General features: G+C 28.7%; 2 protein-coding genes across 2 annotated transcripts; both read right to left on the bottom strand.

Moving 5' to 3' along the window:
• Window positions 1-2,504: 2,504 nt before the first annotated feature.
• On the bottom strand, window positions 2,505-5,078 carry LOC130965577 (AT-hook motif nuclear-localized protein 15-like). The gene is made up of 2 exons (XM_057890345.1): window positions 4,752-5,078; window positions 2,505-4,668 (listed from the first exon to the last, which is right to left on the bottom strand). The coding sequence occupies exon 2, from the start codon at window positions 4,610-4,612 to the stop codon at window positions 3,632-3,634; it is 981 nt and encodes a 326-aa protein (XP_057746328.1). The 5' UTR covers window positions 4,613-4,668; window positions 4,752-5,078; the 3' UTR covers window positions 2,505-3,631.
• A 10,843-nt stretch (window positions 5,079-15,921) lies between these two features.
• Window positions 15,922-18,234, bottom strand: LOC130970409 (tropinone reductase homolog At5g06060). Its single transcript, XM_057896491.1, has 5 exons — window positions 18,074-18,234; window positions 17,710-17,917; window positions 16,649-16,865; window positions 16,440-16,546; window positions 15,922-16,239 (listed from the first exon to the last, which is right to left on the bottom strand). The coding sequence occupies exons 1-5, from the start codon at window positions 18,160-18,162 to the stop codon at window positions 16,045-16,047; spliced, it is 816 nt and encodes a 271-aa protein (XP_057752474.1). The 5' UTR covers window positions 18,163-18,234; the 3' UTR covers window positions 15,922-16,044.
• Window positions 18,235-21,923: the final 3,689 nt, after the last annotated feature.

Raw genomic sequence — 21,923 nt, 5'->3', positions numbered from 1 at the left:
CTCAAATTCTTCTTCACTCATGATCTTCAAAATCAAGGAACAATTGATGTTCAACCGATCCGCTCAAACGATAATCTGGCAAACTTATTTACAAAGTCCCTTTCAAATCCTCCTTTGAAAAATTGGTACATCAAATTAGAATGTGCCGATTTCGAGATATTTAATGATGTCTGACAAGAGAGACTGTACTCTTTTTTCCTTGGTCATGTTTTTTTTTTTCATTGGAATTTTTTTACAAGGTTTCTAATGAGACAATCTCCATCACAAAAAATATTGTACTCTTTTTCCTTCATTAAAATTTTTTTTCATTAAATTTTTTTAGTAAGATTTTAACCAGACATAATCCTAAATAGACATTTAAAAAAAAAAAGTATTTTGATAACAATAGATGTCTATTAATATAGGAGACTGAGCTTTTTAATATTAAAAAATTTAACTTCTCAATATAAATTGAGAATTAATAAAGTTTAAATATTTAAACTTTTACATGTATAAATAGAGGACAAAACCTTAGACAACATACACAATTTTCTATCCCTCCTTTATAGTGTCAAACACTCTTCTCTCTTTTATATATACATACTACATATATTAGTAATATATATATATATATATATATATGAATTATTTTTATTATATTAAAATATTAATTATGATAAATATTAATAATAGAATTATTTATTACATCTCTTTATTTTATATCTATTTCCTCTTCCTTATTTATTTATTTTAAAACATAAGTAACGTTTCTTACAATTTATCCTAAGATAAATCACATCACAAGCAGCAAGAAATAATTAACGACATGAAATAGAATCAACAAAAGTTAATTGAAATAAATTTATCATCAATTTTGCTACTAAGGGACATTATGATTGAACGAAAGTTTTTAAAATTTCCAAGATTGGCGAGGTTCTCAAGAGTCAAGACCGAACTTATGGAATTAAAGATTCAAAGTTTCAATCTAAATTCAACTCCTATAATAAAATATCTTTTTGTAATTTATTATTTTAAACTAATTAATTACTAAAAAAACTCTACCTATACAACCGGTTAACCGGTTTTTTTACCAAAAACAATTTCTTTTGACCAATTTACTATCAAGCGGTTTTTATCTTGAACTGAATCAATCTGATAGCTAAGTTCCGATTCATCAAGTTGAACCAATTGGGTCAATCTGGTTATCAAAACCATGTCAAAGTGTCCATAAAGCCCTAACAATATTCGACACATATTCAATCAAAACAGACAAAATATGCAAAATAAAGTAAAAACTCGCATGTAATTTTCATGTAAAGTTAATAACAGATAAGATAAAAATTTAGACATTTAATCAAACAAATTAAATTATTTGACGGTTCTTGACTATCAATTTCACGTAAACATATCTGCATGTAAGTCTTTACCTTCAAATAAACTAATCTTCTCCTAATAATTAAAAAAAATCATCTAACTTAATTCATCTGTACTTTTTGTTTATCATTGTATTCCCTCACTCAAATACCACAAATTTACATCCCCAACAACATAACAGTACACAATTTTACGATATATACATAGAATAAGACAATAGCATAAGAAAATACTGTATATTAAAGAAATATAGGTGAAGTATACTACTGAATTACTGAGACGAAATGTCCTTCTGTCATCTGAAAAGCTTTACCTGTCAGTATGATATATATAATATAAGTTTCAAGAGTATCCATCTAGCTAAGATACTCATCTCCAGTGCCATACTATATTACTATGTTATAAATAGTGTCTCTAATATGCCTACATCAATTTTCGTGTTAAAAAAAATGTTTATTGCATTCCAAAAAGAAATAACAAAGGAAAATATACAGCCACAAATGGTACTTTGGAAGGTGAGTGATCGTGTATGCAATGCATATGAGACAATAAACTTAATGAAATTCAATATGAACCATATATAGATATATATACATTACCCTAGCTAAGAAATTAAACTAGTTCTGGTCTGCTTACATTTGGCTAAAGAAATAAACATTAAATCAAATATATATTTCTTTCATGAAGCATAATTAATTTCTTATACTTTCACCGTTTATCATTTATCCCTCTATTAATTTCTTTCTTTTTAACCTTTTGCTTTAAAGAGAAGCATTATCTAAGGCAAGTGGGAAAATAATGTAGTACTATATTGCTTAGTTGGCCTTTGGCTTTATTTATACATTAGTCATTAGACTAACCTAACCCCAACAAGAATTGCTAGTTTACAAGAATTTTGGGTTTCCTTATCTCTGCTTTCTCCTCCACTTTGATAGCTACTACTAACAAACATCCAAGGCTACAATCACAGATAATTGAAAGTTGACCCATATATCCCAGTATTGATAATATCTTATGCTTATATACATTCTACTACAATATAATATACAGAAAATCTGAAGGAATCACAACAACCGAAAGGATGGAGAAGAGAAGCCTAGTAACTGATTGAAATGCATCACCGGAAAAAAAAAACCCACAATTTTTTGCAATCAATAGACATGCATGTCTTGGTTCTACTATTTCCTAATAAAAGTTTACTGGACATTCAGTTTGTTCACCGAAATACACAAAAGGGAAAACAAGGATCCAAGAAGTACAAGGGAAACTGCACCTTAGTACATTCTTGTACTATGCTTCAGCCACACCAGTGATGGGATACTTATAGAAGCGGCCGAGTCAAACTATCAAAATTTCCTAGATTTCAACGTTATCCAAAACAAACTAAAAATGAGCATATTGTATACGGAACAATATTGATTGACCACCTTTAATTTGATCCAATCTTCATCGATATAAGGATCAAATTCTTCATGTCTATAACTAGTTATGCCACACTAATTTTTTTTTTTTAAACCGTAAATGATTATATTGGGTAGATTTATCTCTAAAACAAGAGGGGTTCAAACTATGGTCCAAATTCATTGCCGACTTCAAATCTAAGAGGTGCCGGATTCCTGCATAATATAGTTGAGATTACCCAGCTCAGTCTCTAAATCGAACTGGGAAAGGTTCATTATCTGACCCTACCATATATATGATTCCTCTCTTGAGACAAGAGGAAAATAATAAACAATAAGAACTAGATAGGCTAGTTATTTCAAGAGAATTGAATGGCTAGTGTCCAACACATAATTAATACTTGCTGCAAGTAGTACCCATGCAATCAAATGAGGAAAACAAGGGAGGAGTCAAAACAATTAACAAACAAAGTACACTTACCACATAGAATAGAATATAGGAGGAGCGGTAGGAGCCACCAATTAATCATATTCCCTTCACGGTTACCATTCTCACCTACACAATCATAACTCAACTCTTCCACCACAAGAGATATATTGAAAGAAAAAGGGAATTGAAGATAGCAGGTGCAGAAAAAGAGTACAAATAAAAACATATCTGAAGATTAAATTACTACTCGCGAGTTCCTTTGAAGCAAAGCAAAATATTGAACTAACAAAAGAAAAAGCTAAGGTTCCTCATCATCCTAACTACCTTGCTAAGAAAGAAAGAAAACCGTCACTGCACAAAAGTACAACAAACAAGTCAGTTATTATGATGAAAGAGATATATCACAACAACATTTCACTTCATTTCATCCCATTCCGTTGTCGTCCCTTTAGAAAGATGGAGGCTGCGGAGGACGAGGCGGTGGAGGTCCCCAGAAAACATCATGTGCCGCCAATTGACCATTGTGCATCAAATTCGGTGGCAAATTGTACATTCCCACAGAACCACCACCCTCACCCAAACCACCCCCTTGAGAAGAAGAACCTCCTCCACTGCCACCACCAGCAGCAGCACCGCCACCGCCACCGCCACCACTCACTCCTCCTGAATGTTGCTGCTGCACTTGCATTTCTTCTTCAACTTGTTCATCTTCCACAAGCGGTAACCGTTCATAAGTAGCATTGGCAAAGGTTGCGGCAATCACCATTACAGGGCCCGAAGCCACCAAGGAACCCACAACAGTTCCGCCAACCACCTGCCCCTGACCGCCGGACAGGTAAACGGTGAGTCCGGTGGCCCCGGGAGGAGAAGGAGCGGGTAGGAAAGCGCCGTTGAGTGAGAGTATCTCGAACCTTCCATGGAGAGTGATGACGCCACCGGGAGCAGCGGGTTGGCGGAGCGTGACGTTTGCAACAATGCCGCTTCCACTGAGGACCGACACACCTCGATGGCGGCGGTTGGCGAAGGTGGCGATGCTCTCAGCGACGTCGGAGCCGCTGCTGATCTCAAGAACATGGCTGCGGAGTGCGTTGGGGCTCTCTTTGGTAATGACAACTGGGGGTTTAGGCTTGTTCTTAGATCCCGGAGGCCTGCCACGTGGCCTTTTTCCGCTGGTTCCTGGTCCGCTTGCCGGGTCTGCAGGGTTGTTGTCGTCTCCCCTTGCTCCAGCAGCGGCACCGGTGTCTCTGCTCTCGTCTTCTTCGGTGTTGGGGTTGGTGTTACTATTGCTGCTGTTTGTTGGAGTGTTGTTGTTGTTGGTGGGAGTGTCCAGGAACTCCTGTTCTCTTCTCAGGTGCACTGATGGGGACGCTGAGATTGAGTCGGTTGCCCTCATAGCCACATTATTCCCAGCCCACCATCGATTCGCCATGTTCAAGTTTAATTTAAAGAAAAAGAAGGTTTTACTTTGTTTGTTTGTTTAGCTATCTGGAAAGAAAGAAAGAAAGAAAACGAAAGATTGAGATCTGTATTATCGGATAGATAAGAGGGGAAGAGAAGAGAAAGAGAACCTTATCCAAGTGGCAGGGCCTTATCTGGGAACCGACCAAGAGAGATTTGCATGTAAACCCTAATTAAACACATATAGGAAGGAGGTGCAGCCGGTGTTGAGGATTTGAGGAGAAGAAGTGATGAAAGGTGGTGCGTGGTGTTTGTGTAGAAAAAGAAAGTAAGGCGGGTTGCTGCGTTCAATGTTTTCAACTTCCCAAGCAAGCAGAGCCCCATCCACTTGTGTCACCTACTCACTACCCACCTGAATCATCATGATCAATGCCTCCTTCCCACACCCACACCTCCCCATCACTCTTCGCCCTCAACTATTCACACTAATTTCCAAATGCAATCAACAACAATACGGACAATTTCACACTTCTTACTTCTAAGCCATCCATCTTTTTCAATACTTTCTTTTTTAATCCCAACCTCAGATAATTACACTTTTTTTTATTAGTTTAAAAATATATCTTTTATTATTATTAACAACGCAACTAATAATTTCAACCGTCAAACAAAACAGCAGAAACTTTTCAAACACTATATTTTTCCTCTTTTTTTATTTCATTAGTCAAAACATTTACTTTCTTAATTAATCGTGATTTCAAATACATATATATTTTGAAATAACGACTTATAACTTTTTATATTATTATTTTAAAAAATCTCAATTAATATCCTCGTATTGGGAGAGAATAGGGGGCATGGAAGGGTATCCACTTCTATCGAGTGGCGTTGCCATGTCTGGTAAACCGTAAACCCATTAAATTTAAGAGATAAGTGGTGGACACAGCTGCACAAGTTTTAATATTTTGAGAATATTTTGGTGTCTACAAAATTTTTGTTTAATTTACTAAAAAATAAAGAAGGTAAAATGCGATTCACCTTTTAAACTTTAAATCTTGTGATAAATATTAAGTACCATAAAAAGACTTTATATTATTGCTCTCCCAATTTCAAGGTCTCGTGATCAATAGTACTAGTTAAGAAAGGAGAAAGTCCTTACTACTCTAACTAGTTAAATTCATTGATGCTGAAACAAAAGTGGTTCTGATTTGGAGCATTCGAAAATGAAAATGAAAATTAAAATTAGCCATGGTATTGGTTGTGGCAGGGATTGATAATGGCTCGAGCAGCTCGTGGCGAGGATCCACGGACAATGTCATGGATGTATATTTATCCAATTCAATTATATAAGATATATGTTAAAATAATTAATTTTTATATAAAATATATTTTAAATATAAAAAATATATTAAAAATAAATTAATTTACATATATATATATATACGTAAATATATAATAATGAATTTGATTATTGATTTTTAATGTATATATTACGTTTTTTTATCCAATTACGTTGTGTATTGGGCCAATGGTTACAATAGTATTGTACTGAATTGTATTATTTGAATGTGAATTGAATGGGAGCGAGATTTGCACTTGTACTTTCTGGATAGAGACAGAGGAGACACTGCTCGAGTACCTCGTGGGACTCTTTCTTCGCACCTGGGGCTTCCCTAAAAAGATAACGACACCATCATTGAGAAGTGGTCAATAGGATCCTGTCCCTAAATTATTTAATTCTACAACATTATATATTTACCACCTCTATTTGTATTTTATTTGCATTTTACATTCCATAACCTACAGGCTACAAGTGTGTGCCGAAATTGACTAACCTGCATGAAATTTATCTATTTTGATTTAAACAAATTTAAATCAAATATTTTAGTTTTTAACTAAAATTAATTAATTTATTAAATTTTAATATTTAATTCCACAAATTATATTAATTCTTGACTTATTTTATTTTTCTATTTGTAAAATATACATTTTTTATTATTTTAAAAAATATCTTTTTAATTTATTTTAAATTTTTTATATTAACTAATGTTAATTTTATTCATTTTTTTAAAAATTTTTTTTTATAAAAATACTCTTTAACAAAATTTTTTTTATCATTAAATTTTACTTACCAGAATATCTTTTAATAAATTATTTTTTTATTAATTAAATTGTATTTTTACCAAAATATTTTTTTAAAAAAATAATAATTACATTTTTTTCTAAGATACCCTTCAATAATTTTTTAATTATTAAATATGATTTTACCAAAATTTTTGTTAATAATTATAATTATAAAAATTAATAATTTTTCGTTATCAATATATATTATTTTAACATTAAATAAAAAAATCTTGGTAAAATTATTTTCTGATATCAATATATATTAATTGTTATACATATTAATAGTGGTAAAATTTTTTTATTTAATATTATATTGATATCAAAAAAATAATAGTAAAATATAAAAATAATTGTTAACAAAAATTTCGGTAAAATCACAATTTAATAATTAAAAAATTATTTAAGGGTATATTAAAAAAATAATTTAATTATTAATTTTTTAAAAAATATTTTGGTAAAAATACGATTTAATCAATAAAAAATAATTTATTAAAGGATATTTTGATAAGCAAAATTTAACGAGAACAAAATAAAATTTTTGTTAAAGGGTATTTTTGTAAAAAAATAATTTTTTTTCTTCAAAAATAGATAAAGTTAACATTTGTTAACACAAAAAATTTAAAATAGATCAAATAAGAGATTTTTTAAAAATTATAAAGGAGAAGAATACATTTTACAAATAAAAAAAAATAGTATTTTTTCAAAAGAGAAGACGGAATAAAATTTTCTCTTAAAAAAATTAGACTATTACAAACATAAAAAAGTTTCAAACTAAAATACCTATTTTTTATTAATTAGAGATAAAGTTTCATTTTAGTACAATCACCCAAATCATCTTACAATAGTTTTAGAAATCACTTCTACCTCTCTTTAGTCTTATTATCTACTACAACATAGACAATCACATAGAAGTGATTAAAATAAAATACAAGGCTAAGAGAGAGAATAAAATTAATGCTAAAGAGTAAAGAGGCTGGATAAAATAATGCTAATGAAACTGTACCAAAAATGGATGCAAGAACACAGGAAGCAACTATTGAAACTGAAGCACAGAAAAATGATAATTGAGACTGGAATACAAAAGAGTTCATAACAATTGGCTACAAGTAATATGAAAGATGTTGAAACTAGAAGTAGAGAAACTCAACCATAAACTCCTGTAACAACCAACAATGTAGAAAGCTATTCATAACTTATTTATTGTGCTTGAAATACTTCAAGAGACTACTTTCAAATTAAAATTTATAATCCAAATAAATCATACTTGTGTAAAGGAGTTTGGATTTAGCCTGAGTTATCAACGTTGAATGACAACCAAGTTAGAAAAGAGGCTCATTACTTAACCTCATTTGACATATGAAGAGGCATTTGATTACATAAAGTTGAATTTAATGTGATCTGCAGTATTTAAATAATTTACATAATTCTTAAGCTATCAAGGAAGAGATGTATTGATAATGAGAAGGTCTAATATGATAATGAAACATTAATTTTTTTGATAATGAATACTTTTTTAAATTAATTTGTCTTATAATGAATAATTTGGAGATTAGTTTGTCTAACAATTAATATTTTAAGAGATTAAATTGATTATAATTTGTTCCAGATCAATTTATCTCATTTGTACACGTAACATTTAATGTGTGATGTAATAACTTAACGTGATATATAAAATAGTTCTGTTAGAAATTAATAGAGTAAAATAGGTTAAAGACCAATACAACTTATAAAATAAAATATTAACAACTAACAAACTCATTAATTTTAGTTAAAAACTCAAATGTGTAATCTAAAATTTTTTAAAGATCAAAATAGGTAAATATTCTAAATATTTTTAACACTTCATAATTTTTTCAATTTATCGAGTTATAAAACATAAGTCATGCAAGTTAATTTTTATATTTGTATTATTAATATTATTCCTAATATTAATTTTTAAATTCCTATAACACTTTAAGATTAACATTATTACTAATATTCGTTAGATATGCATATTTTTCATGTTCAACAATATTTTAATAAAAAAATAATAATTAATTTTTTAACATATTTGGACACATACTAATACAAACGTGTCAATGTTTTTTATTTTATTTTTGGTCGAAATACTTAACTTATATTTAATATACAACAAAGTGTCTAAAGCATTAATATAATTAATAAAAAATACATTAAAATTATTTAAAAATTAATTTATATTTTAATATTAATAAAATTTTAATATATATTATAATAAATAATATCTTTAATCACTTTTTAAAAAAAAATAATCAGATATTTTAATTTTTTATAAATTTTGATTATTAAATTAATATTTAAATTTATATTTTAGTAGGCAAATTATTTTTCACATTATATTGTTTATCTATATAAAAAGATTGATATAAAAATTTTAAATAATTTTAATGATTGTTATATTTTTATTAAATTAAATAATAACATGAATTAATTTATCTAATATTTGATAAAAAAATTGATACAAAAATTGATATGTCAATCAAAAATAAAATATCAAAAATTAATTTAGTAATTAAAATTTATTAAGTAAAAAGATCTAACTAAACATTTTTTAAGAATTTATTTACTATATTAGTCTATTTTAATATATATATCGGAAAAATATATCATATTATATTATATGTCTAACCTCGTATATAATAAAAAATTAAGATTAATGTGTCTGGATATGTGTTGTATCTTAATAAGTGTCTCTGTATCATAATTTGAAACAAAGGCTAGGAAACCAAGAAAGAAAATATATATATATTTTGGTTCTTAATTTCACGATATGGCATTAGAGATAGAGCTCTTATGAGATAAAGATAAACTCTCACCAGCCATGAGCATAGAAAGTCCTGGAAAGGGGGAGAATTCATTGCTCTCTCACCTTATTATATAGCATCAACGATACCCGCGGCTCATATATATCAGATTTTTTATACTCCTAGTATTCTTCTACAATATTGATCATTATATGGACAATGATATGGATAATGAATTAATGATAGGGTGTTTAAATTGTCCAAATAAATATAATTACATAATTAAAATGATTTAGCTAAAAAAATTGTTAAAATATTAGTCAAGAGAATAAAAGTAAAAGTTTCTACTAATTATCATATTCTTAACTAATGTCTCTAAAATTCTTATTAACAATACTCTAATTAAAATAATATTCCTTTTATTCTACTATCATAATTTATAACCAAACTACTTTATTTAATTTCACATATCCTGAAAAAAGCAGATGGTAAAAAAATAAGAACTAATTAATACCATGGATTGGACAAGATTTATAATTTGTAAAGGGTTTGTTTGAAAATTTATAAATTAGAATTTATTTAAGAATTATAATTTTTTTATTTTGGAATAAATAAAATAGAATGATTTGAATTTCTTTGAGAGGAGCCACTCAGTTAAAGACGCTGAAAACGTCTTTTTATAAAGACGTTTTTCAATAATTAAAATGTAACATATATAATCGATTAAATCGTGTTATTTTTGTCAAAATTAGGCTAGACAAATTAATTTGATCGAAAAATGGTGAATCAAATCTTGAACTGGTCTAAATTAATATTATTTTTTATAGAAAATGACTACAATACCTTATTATAGAAAATGACTAAAATATTTCTATTATATATATTAATTTTGAGAATCCTAAATTTTAGTCCTTTATTTTTCTATCGTAGGTTAGGATTTAAAATTTTTAAAATTAATATATATATATATATATATATATATATATATATATATATAAAAGAGTATTTTAATCATTCTCTATAATAAGAGTATTGTAGTCATTTTTTATAAAAAAAAATATTAATTTAGACCAATTCAAGATTTGATTTACCATTTTTTCGGTTAAATCAATTTGTATAGCCTAATTTTGACAAAAATAACATGATTTAATCGATTATATATATGTTAAATTTTAATTACTGAAAAAAAAAGATGTTTTAGGCGTCTTTATCTGAATGGCTCCCTCTTTGAGAATTTAGATTTTCATTTTTCTTTTATTTACAAATCAAATAAAAAGGTTTGATTTTAAAATTAATTCTCACACTAAATAAATTTAATATATTAAATGTCAAAAATATTTCTATTTATAATTGATTATTCTAATTTTGTCTAATACCTGTTTAGTTCCTTTTTTTCTCTTTATTAAGGACAAATATAAAAGAAGAAAATTTATCTATGCATATTTCATTCATTTTTTGGTCGACAGATAATATCGAAACGAGCTTGTACTAAACGAGCTTGTACTAAGATTTTAAGTATTGAAGAGTAGATACGATTTTTCTGAAAAAGAGTAAATTCGATCTAAAAATTATTTTATTACGGTGTCAAAATAATTTTATATCTACTCTTCTTCTGAAAAAGAGTAAATTCGATCTAAAAATTACTTTATTACCGTGTCAAAATAATTTTATATCGACATTACTAGTGACAGAATTATAAAAAATAATAAAGGAATAAATAATTAAATAAAGAGAAAAATAAAAGTTTAAAATATTGATCAAAGCAAAATAATAACAAAAATTTAAAGAAAATAAACGAAAATAAATTAAATAAACAAAAGCAAAACAAACTAGAAATTTGACTTCTAAGACTCACATGCACTTGTATTCCATGTTTTTTCATTGCATTGCGAATACTGAGAATTTTATGAGTTTATGTGATGATCTAGTGTTCTTAATTGAAGTCCCAGAATTCTTGTAAATTTCTACTATTTATAGGTCATGAACTTGTTTTGGAGTATGTTGTCCACTATCTTACTTCTTCTTTTTTTTTCAGCCATGACATATTGTCTTGATCATGAGAAATTTTGATCCCCAAATTTTGATACCTATTTTTCTTTTGGTCTTTAAGTCTCGCATCTTTTCAGCTTGTTCTTCAAATTTTGCCCCAATGTTCTCCTCTTCGAATTTGAAGGTCGAGTAGCAAGTTTTAATATTTAAGAAAGGTCACTAACTACTTTTTTATTTTTACATTTTTTGTATCTTCTTTCTTCGACTTCAACTTATCTGTTTTCACTTTTAACGTCTTCTTATCAAAACAATTTATTTTTATACTAACAAACTCATGTAAAAGTTATTCTAAACTAAAAATTTGATTTTTTTTAATATATTAAATTTATTCTAAATTATAGAATTAAATTTTATTCTTAAAAAAATAGAATTAATAGATTTCAAACAACCTCGATGTCTTATGTTTGAAAGGTTGAGACATTTTCAAAGTTGAATATTTTAGGTTGTAGATGAATAATATTCTATTAAAAAACCGTAGTTTTGATAATTGACTTTTAAAGTAATTAAAAATGCAATTTCTGATTCTTATGTGTATATGCGCGGTTCATAGTTCGTGAAATTCTCCAAAGATCTTGATTGATTAAGATTCAGTAAGGCAAGCGAATGCATGCTCTCTATGGTTGCTTGGCCCTGGAAAAATAATTATTCGGAATTATTTTTGATTTATTGGACTGATATAAAAAAATAAATGTATTTATGACGCAAAAGAAAAGAAAGGAAAAGAAAGAGGTAAGGATGATGTGATGGGGATAACATAGCATGGGAAGGGGTAACGTGGTGATAGGATTTGTGGGACACATCACACATGGCTGTGTGCTGTGTGGGAGTGACCACAAACCGCCAAGCATAATGCCCATTTGCCATTTCCACCTATCTATATTCGCTTCTTTACTTTCCTGTCTTTCCATCATCTTCCATAATTCGATTCTATCTATCTACTCTCCTCCGATCCCTCTTTTGCCCTTCCATCATTTCACGCATATTACATATTTACATCTATGTCCTCAGAGTAGAAACCTCTTAACATCGCCAGCATCAACGTCAATATCTTTAAGTAGTTTTGTTAATGAATTTAATTTTGATCTTCAAAAAGTCTAAAATAATTTTATAAGTATATTTAATTATATAATGTCATATCAGTAAAAGTAACTAGTTTTAATATTGATCGGATGAATAATTATAAAAAAACAAACATAATTAATCGTTTTATTAATTACGTATAAAGATTTTGAATTTGAATCTTACCAAGTAAAAAAGAAATGCTAATCTCATAAAAGTATAGAAGAATAGATACATAGATAGTATTTGAGTTGGACCGATAAAAAAATAAAAAGACAAAAATATACATATAGTCATATATACAGAGCTGAAATGTCAAGGAAGGTGGCCACATGTTCAGACTAATAATGCGAGAGATTCCAAATTAAACGACGGAAAATGTGGAGTTTATTAGTTTAGAGACACTTTATATTTACACTTTTGGGAAGGCATCGTAGAGATTAGAGAACTCTCTGTAAGACTGTAACCATTAAACACAGTAGGTGAGAGAGAAAACCCCGTTATATATGAATATGATTATGATTATGTGAGCCAATCAATTAGTAGAGTCATTGTCAATGTTCCCACCAATATAATTTGTGTCTTTGTCATATTCACAGTTCGCTTTCTGGACAATGATCGCTTCATCTTAATCTCAAATGTAACTAGCAGACAAACCTGTCTCTTCTAACTAACTCCTATCCTATCCCAATTCACGCCAATTATTTTCTTAAATTACTACTACTATTATTTTATGAACCTAAATTTTCATGTATGAAATATTAGGATGCAGCATTTCTATTAAATTATAACATACAATAAAAACCCGTAATTTTAAAATATTTAAAATAATGCTTTTTTTGCCATCACTCATATAAACACGACAAAAATTATTTTTTCTAAAGTTATTTATTTGGTCACAATAAAAAACGTATTTTAAAAAACGTGGATTAATAATAAAAACGTAAATTATAAATAAAATTGAATCAACAAATAAATTAAAATATTTAAGAAAAGAAATAATTAAATTATTTAAATGAATAAACTAAATACTGATGATTCTAACTAATGTTAATTCAAATGATGTTGAATTTCTTAAATCAATACAAAACAATTTTTTTAAATCTTAATTTTACAATAAAATTTATTCAAAAATTAAAAAATGACATGAGAATTTTTAGACTGAAAATGAAACAATTAATAATAAAAATGGATATATTAAAATATAAATAAAAAAGAATTATTAAAAAAATTATAAAATAAAGTTCAACTCGTATTCATAAAATAAAAAATATCAAAATAACAATAAAATAAAAACAAAAATAATATTATAAAATTTATAAAAAAATAAAAAGATAAATTAGAAATAGTATTTTAATAAAATTTCTGTTAAAAATTTGGTAAAATTTAGTACAAAGTCAAAATAACGATTTCAAAAATATAATAATATTTTTTATTTATGTCACGTATTAAAATTTAATACATAATACTTTATTTAATGAATAAGATCAAATATTTTTATTTAAAAATATTATAAATATTTTTGTGATAGTCTCTATCTTTTTTATTTTTTAAGTCTTAAGAATATATTATTTTAAAAGATAAAAAATTAAAATATATATGATCTCAAATGATTAGGATTAAGAATTTAGAGTTGATATTTAATAATGTATTCAAAACTTAACTAGCGGAAACATGCTTCGAGAGCACCAGTTGCCAAGTTCAGTTTGGATACTTGTTTCCCTTTTTTATTTAAGGGAAAAAAAAAAAAAACACAACAAGCTTATCTATTTGTGAAGTGGATAAGAAACGGGTATCATATTAATTTCTTTTTTCTTCCCTTAACGTTTTATTAGAACATATTGAAAAATCTATACTATATAAACATCTTTAATAACTGATTGGAATGTAGGTCTATATAGGAAAATATAAAGCAATAAAACTTTTGATCCTGGAAAATTTTAAAAAAATTTCCTTTTCTTTTAATCTTATAGTTGTACGTAATATATTGATTACAAAATTTTAGTCATATAACATGATTAAAAAATCTTATAAATATTATTGCTAAAAAGGTTTATACATGAGTATAGTCAATAACAGTAGGTTATTGACATGGTTTACCACTTGCACAATATGATGAAAAAGGTCAAAACCAATGTCTTTCAACATGATAATGGCAGCAGTAGTAGTAGTTGAAGGAAAGACAATAGTTTAGGATGTCTTTCGGAACACGGTAGATTTGGTAGGAATGAACGCATTGTGTGATCTAATTGTTTGAAATTAGGACAAAAAGTTTGTCGAAAGCGTAGAATTCTTACATCTTGTGATGAATAAGAATGAAATAAACATGGTCCATGAGGTGGAACCGCCGTAGAATTTTGTTTTAAAACTACTCCTACAAGTGATGTCATGAATCGTATCATCCTAATCTCTTAAAAGTCTTACATTATCATTTAATCTATTACTAGTACTGCGCTGAATAACTGCGGGAATTAAACAACCATTCCCCAGCTAATTTAACCACTAATAGGAATATTGTTCTTTAATACTGAGAGATATTTCTTATATGACTTCAGGAGTCAGGAGGAACAACCGTCAGTGGAAGCGTGACAATATTATGAGGATGTTTATAAATAATTAAGATTCATATTCAATACTTGATGCACTCACCAAGGCTTGAACCCAGGTGCAGCATATTAAAAGGCACATGGTTTTTGAGCTAAGCCTGTTTCATTTCTTTTCTTTTCTTTTTTCGATAAAGGACCTAATGACATCCATGAACAAATTGGTAAATAAACAAATTACAAGGCCCAGAGTAGAAGCCATTTTTTTTTCAGCAATATATTTTGATAAGTATCACTTATTTGGCCCAGACTAAACCCAATAAACGTTAGTATTTATCATATAATACATGTACATTAAAAAAATATAAGGAGCATGGTTAAATTAGCTGAATATAAGTTCATTACATGCTCCTTATATTGTCTTTTGCCCATTCACTAGCAAGATTTTTTGTAAACTAAGAAGGCAGCATAGAAACGGTTCCAGAATCTATGCTTGTTAGAGCTGCAACAGAGGAAATGAACACAACGCTTCCGTTTCCAAATGCTTTGAGAAGAGGATGCAAGTTGGCATTGATGGTATTTGGAGTCAAGTTAGTAGTCATTCTTCAGCAGTGACATAGTTGTTCCAACACTGTTTACCTAAGTTACGAGCCTATCAAATAAAATTTTTGATGTATTTAATACATTGGAAATATAAAAAATTCTTTTTAATAACTTCTATAAATTATTTTATTTTATGATATTCATAGACTGTACTTTAGAGTACATATTAGCAAGACCCTATGAATTATAAGTAAAAATAGTTAAGAAAATTCAACCACATAATTCTTGTTTAGGCTACTAACAGTAATCTTGTCATGTGGCAATGATTTAAATAAAATGCAAAAGATCTTAGGTTAAACTTCATTGCAACATAAAACTTTGGGTTAAGTTATTCTCATGCTAGGCTCAAATCCATTGGCAGTAAAACCTCCATCAACAGCAATAATTTGTCCAGTGATATAGGAAGCAGCAGGCAGGCAAAGGAAAGTCACCAAGGATGATACTTCATGTGCTTCTGCTATCCGATTTATCGGCGTTCGAGATATTACTTCATTTACAAAGCCTTTGTTCTCCAGCAACTGTAGGAAGGTAAACGATAATTAGAAATCCAAGTTATGAAGATAGGGATTGTCTTTTGAAAAAGTAATCATACAGATCGATCAGGCTTCTGTACGAATGTGTAAGGAGGGTATAGATCATAACTTACAAAGACAAAATGGTTAGTTAATTGGAATAGAGATAAACCACATCAAAACTTAACAGGGTATAAGAGCATTACATGTTCCACAAGTGATGTTTTTGTATACCAGGGTGCAACACAGTTTGTCCTTATACTGTCTTTTGCCCATTCACAAGCAAGATTTTTGGTAAGCTGATTAATTGCCGCTGAAAATAAGGAAGCGAGTTTTTTTTAGACAATATTTTTCGGATAGTTTGTAATCTGTCATGTTTGAGCAAATAATGACACAACTAGAGACATCAACTAACCTTTACTCGCTGCATATAAGGATCCAGAACCTACGTTTGTCGTAGATGCAACGGAGGAAATGAACACAATGTTCCCATTTCCAGATGCTTTGAGAAGAGAATATGCAAGTTGGCATAGATGGTATGCAGAGTCCAAGTTAGTAGTCATTATTTTTGAGTATTCTTCCACAGTGTACTCAATTGTTGGCTTTCTGGTATTTGTTCCAACATTGTTTACCTAAGTTTAAAAGATGAACTTAGTAAACAAAATTTAGTATGTGCTGAAACCATTCTAAAATAGATCAATTAGCTAATAGCAAATGAAGTTGTCCGTTGGCATCTCAAAGTTCTTCTAGATCTTTATGTTTTACTGGAGAGAACTAGTAAAAATTATGATGCAACAACACAGTATAACCAGTTCAATTATTATAACACATTTGCTGATCTCTAATATTTCTAAGCAATAGCCCAGCCAATATCTGAATATAAAATAACAAGTCATCAAAAAAGATATCAAAAAATATTTTTGAAATTTAACATAGTGAACAAATTAACACATGACTTGGCCTATGTTACGTATGTTAGGCCGCAGAGTTTCCTTTCATTTCAAATAATCTCGAGAACAGTGTGTGTTATGACTTATGAGAGATAGTATCTGAATTCCGTTTTGTACTAGCACTTCCATCATAGAAGGAAACGTCTAGCTTTTGTCACGTTTCCACATGCCATGTCCTCCTTCTCAGCAACATTACTACAAACAGTTCCTATTCATGACGGCCGATATGTTTATACTAACAGTCTAACATTTTTTTCCCGTTAGATAAACTGCACATATAGTGCTAAGTACAATGCATTGGATGCAAAGCTTTAAACATGATTTACAAATCACAAAAGAAAAGGACACTGATTTATGTTCATGTGAAGCGTCTTAACATCACTTTTCTGTACATATATCTACACCCTCTTCACTCATTCAATTTTCTGAAACGAAGCTATGGTCATGTGCACTAAATCTTTGTTAATATCTAATAAATATCTATTTACAGTCGAACATGATAACAAGGATGCAAGAAAGGACTCACAAGTATGTTGAGCTTGCCGTTGAATGTAGAAGCCACTTGTTCAATAAGCTTCTCTCTCTGAGTTCGAGAAGACGCATCACAAACCGACCCATAAACTGAAAAACCCTTCTCTTTCCACTGTTTTAAGCACGCATTCAGCTCCTCCTGGTTCCTGGAACAAGTGTACACGCTGGCACCAAACTCCGCCAGCTCCTCCACCACTGCGTGTCTGAACTAAATAGTGGACATTCAGCGCCACCGTCCCCCAAAAATTTCAATTCAAGTAACAAGAATAATCCGCAAAATTAAGGAGAGAAAAAGAAAAAAAAGATAACATTTAAAAAGTGTGGTGTGTGTGTGTGAGAGAGAGATAAATCAAACGAACCCGATTCCTCGAGTCCCGCCAGTGACAAGAGCAGTGGTTCCCTTGAGCGACCAGCGTGAGCTTCTGCTACTGCTATCTGGATTCGCCATTGTTGTTGCTACGCGGTGTGTGCGTGTCTGAACGTGATTTGGACACGAAGTGATGATATTCAGTGCATCGAAACGACGTCGTTTTGTATTGGGCTGAAATGTATTGGTAACAGTGGGCAAGCAAATCAGAATTCTTTTATTTGGGTCTGGCCCAAACTTATCTTTTCATTGTCAGCAATGATGAGGCAAAAAGTATAAAGTCATCTACGGATATACCTTTTTATGGGTTTGGAAAGGTAATTAAGGAAGAAAAAGGATAAAATTTTTATTGAATAATTTTTTTTACATTTTAAATATTTTTATTTATTAAATGCATTAAAGGTAATAAATATTCACTATTATTAGTAGTCTTAACGAGTATTCTGAAAATTTTATCTAAAAAAAATATTCGGAGAATATTTGTGAGTTATTTCTTTAAAAAAAATTCTAAACGGACTTTAATAATTATTCTAAAGATAATAAGATTTTAAAAAAATTTATATATATTTGACCTTTAATTTTTATCTTTGTGAATTTAGTTAGTTCATTCATCAATATTTTTGTTTGGGTTAATAGAATATGCTTACATTTATTAGTTAAGTGCCAATAAAGATTAACAGATTTTTTTTATTGAAGCCTAGTTGTCTTTTGAAAGTAATTATTGGAGATTATTTAATTTTTTTATTTTTTATTACTTTTTTTATCTATATTGGCTAATTTTATTGTATAATATTAGTGATATTTTTTACTTGTAAAAATTAAATTGATGATATATTTTTTAATATTTTCATTGTTGTTTAAAAAAATTATTAAGATATTATATTATTATAATAATTATGTTAAGTTTTAGGTGTACTCAATTTAAATTAATCATCATAATTAATATAAATTCATTATTATTAAAAGAAGCGTATATTTTATTTTAAGTTGATACAATATTTTATCTAAAATAAAAAAAATAAGAATGTTTATGTCAACTCACATCGTTATAATATCAAAAATTCAAAATTTAATATTTTGAAATAACTAATAACAAATAGATAAAGATTGATAATAAAATGTCATTCTTATTAATATATATATATATATATATATATCTTTTATTCAATTTTTATAAGTAAAAAAATATAAATTAATATTTTTTAATTTTTACACAATAAATATAGTTAATGTATATTAAAATGATAATAAAAAATAAAAAAAAATTAAACGATAATTAAATAGAAAGACAACAAAAACTCTTAACAAAAAAAAATTGTTAATTCTAGTAAATATTTAACAGATAAATCAGTTAATTAATATGCCACGTACCCACTTTCTATTAACTTAAAAGAAAGATCATTAGCAGTTTCATCAAAGTTTTTTAAAAAATATTTTAAGACATCGTAATTTTTTGAAAAAATTGTTAAAGATGAAGACCAGAATATTTACCTTTTTTAAATTATTATTATCATTATATTTTTTGAAAAATGACACATGCACGAGTGTGTTATATGTATATAAAATATAAAATGATAATAGCAAAAATATCATTAACAACAAAAGAAGCATGAGAAATGAGAGGACCATCTGCATATTAAAATGCATATAATTGATTGATGGACGATGGTGGTGGTTTTATACATTTATTAATTGTTATTCAAGGTTGAAATTTTGGCACAGGTTGATGAATTGAAATCCCAACACTAATTTAACTAATCCTATGAGACTTGACTTATAGATGTATTAAATTGTGATAGAAATTCGTTTCATGTGGATAAGTTTCAAAATCATATATCGGGCACATTCACAAGTATATGTAGGCAACTTAGGTGTCTAATGCAAATAACAAAACACATCATAATCACGGAGGAGGTTTATTTTATCATAGTAATTTTCAAATGCCATCACGTGTATGTGTAGAGTGTAGAGACTAGAGAGTGTTAAAAACCCTATTCATATATATAATTTGTCAACTGAATAAAAACAAGAAAAATAATATGAAGAAAGGGCTCGGATTTCTCCATTTGGTAGATGATATAAACAGGTTGAGTTGGGTTATTTCTTGGAAGAGACATTGTGGGAAGTAGTAGAATAAGGTTATGAAGTGTCATTTGTCAAAGGTGTCTTTCACAACCAATGACTAGATTAATTATTTATACGACGAAGTGTCTGTGTAGTTGTTTTCACTACCAGAAGGCTACAATGCTTAGATACACACGTGCTAGGTACTAATTAATTAAGATAGCTACAATTTTCAAACCCCCCTTAACTCCATTACTATATATATAGCAATAGCTAGTACTACTGAATAAACATTATCTATATAATCGCATATATAGTCATGTACCAAAGCATCCTATAATAAGAAACTCACTTAAAGCTAGTAGGTGGGAACCACCATGTATCTATATACTATATGTATACCTGAATTGTAACAACAATAAATGCTCTAACATATATAAAACGGAAACCGCACACACTATCCCCCATGTGATCACAATTCAACTACAAGTCAGTAAAGAGACAAAATTTAAAATCAGACATTGCCAAAATTACATTGTTGGCTGCATTGTCAATGAATCAAAATTCTTCTCATAAACCTACCATGATATGTAGTATAGTTTCCATCTACCAGGCAAATTAAATCAAACAGCAGTGGAAAAAAAATGTTAAAACAGCAGTGGAGAGTAATTAATAAGCAGCTGCAGGAATTGTAGGGTGTTTGGGGGTGTGAGTGGCAGAGAAAGAACAGGAACGGAACATGGAAGTCAAAAGCGATATATCATGAAATTTCCTTACAAAGGTAAGGGGTTGAAAAGAATAGACTTATGACGTTGTGGTGCATTGTGGAGGAAGGGTCCATGTCAAATATATCATATAAGGGTGGCTAACACTGTTCCCTGCGTTACTACTTACTACTACTACAGCTACAGCTACCACTTTTTTTTGTCTCGGCCTTTGCAACACATCCACATTTTTAGTCCTTTATGCCCTCCTTTCCAATCCCTTCCGTTTTACATAAGCAATGGATCTAAATCTTCATCATGATGGTAGGAGAAAACATGTGGAAAGCAACTAAACGAGAATTTGAAATTGGGTGTAAAATAATTATTGAATCAATTACTTTTAAAAGTTCATGAAAAAGTTTAAAATTCCAATTCTATTAGTTTATTTTTCATTTTATATATATATAATTAGTCATTTTTTTATTTTCAATTAAATAAAAAATACACATTTTTTTAAGGTACTCTCCCAATTTTATTACGTACTCTCTCAATTTTATTAATAATGGTTAATGACATTCACATAAATCTGTGCATGTGACTACTGTTAGTTGCCTAGAATATATGTAGCTGAAGTGACTTTTAATTGTCAGTGGTTAGTAGTTACTGCCAGTTCTTACCATCACACCTTTAATTTACATATCACCACAGATGGATTTTTCCTTGTTACTACCATTTCACTTTAACTCTATCTATCCATCAAACTTATTTTTGTATCACATTTCATCACAAACAGCACCCAAACAATTATTTAAATAGTATATAGTGATATATCATCATTTGAACTCATAAAAAGGCACACAAAGAGAGAGATATAGTAACAAGAACTCAATTACTAGTAGTATTGAAATTAATTAACATTTTCTTCAACAATAAATTAAACCTACCTTGATTATCATTCTTCTATTGAAATTAAACAACACTATTAGTAGTCAAATTAAACACTGACATACATTTTTCATTCTCATTACAACTCAGGTTGTTGATTCTTTCCATGTACCTTTATGCTAATAACTA

This window comes from Arachis stenosperma, chromosome 3 (genome assembly GCF_014773155.1).
Source record: "Arachis stenosperma cultivar V10309 chromosome 3, arast.V10309.gnm1.PFL2, whole genome shotgun sequence".
Classification (NCBI taxonomy): Eukaryota; Viridiplantae; Streptophyta; class Magnoliopsida; order Fabales; family Fabaceae; genus Arachis; species Arachis stenosperma.
The sequence above is the reverse complement of the archived record's forward strand: the minus strand, read 5'-3'. Positions and strand labels throughout refer to the sequence as shown.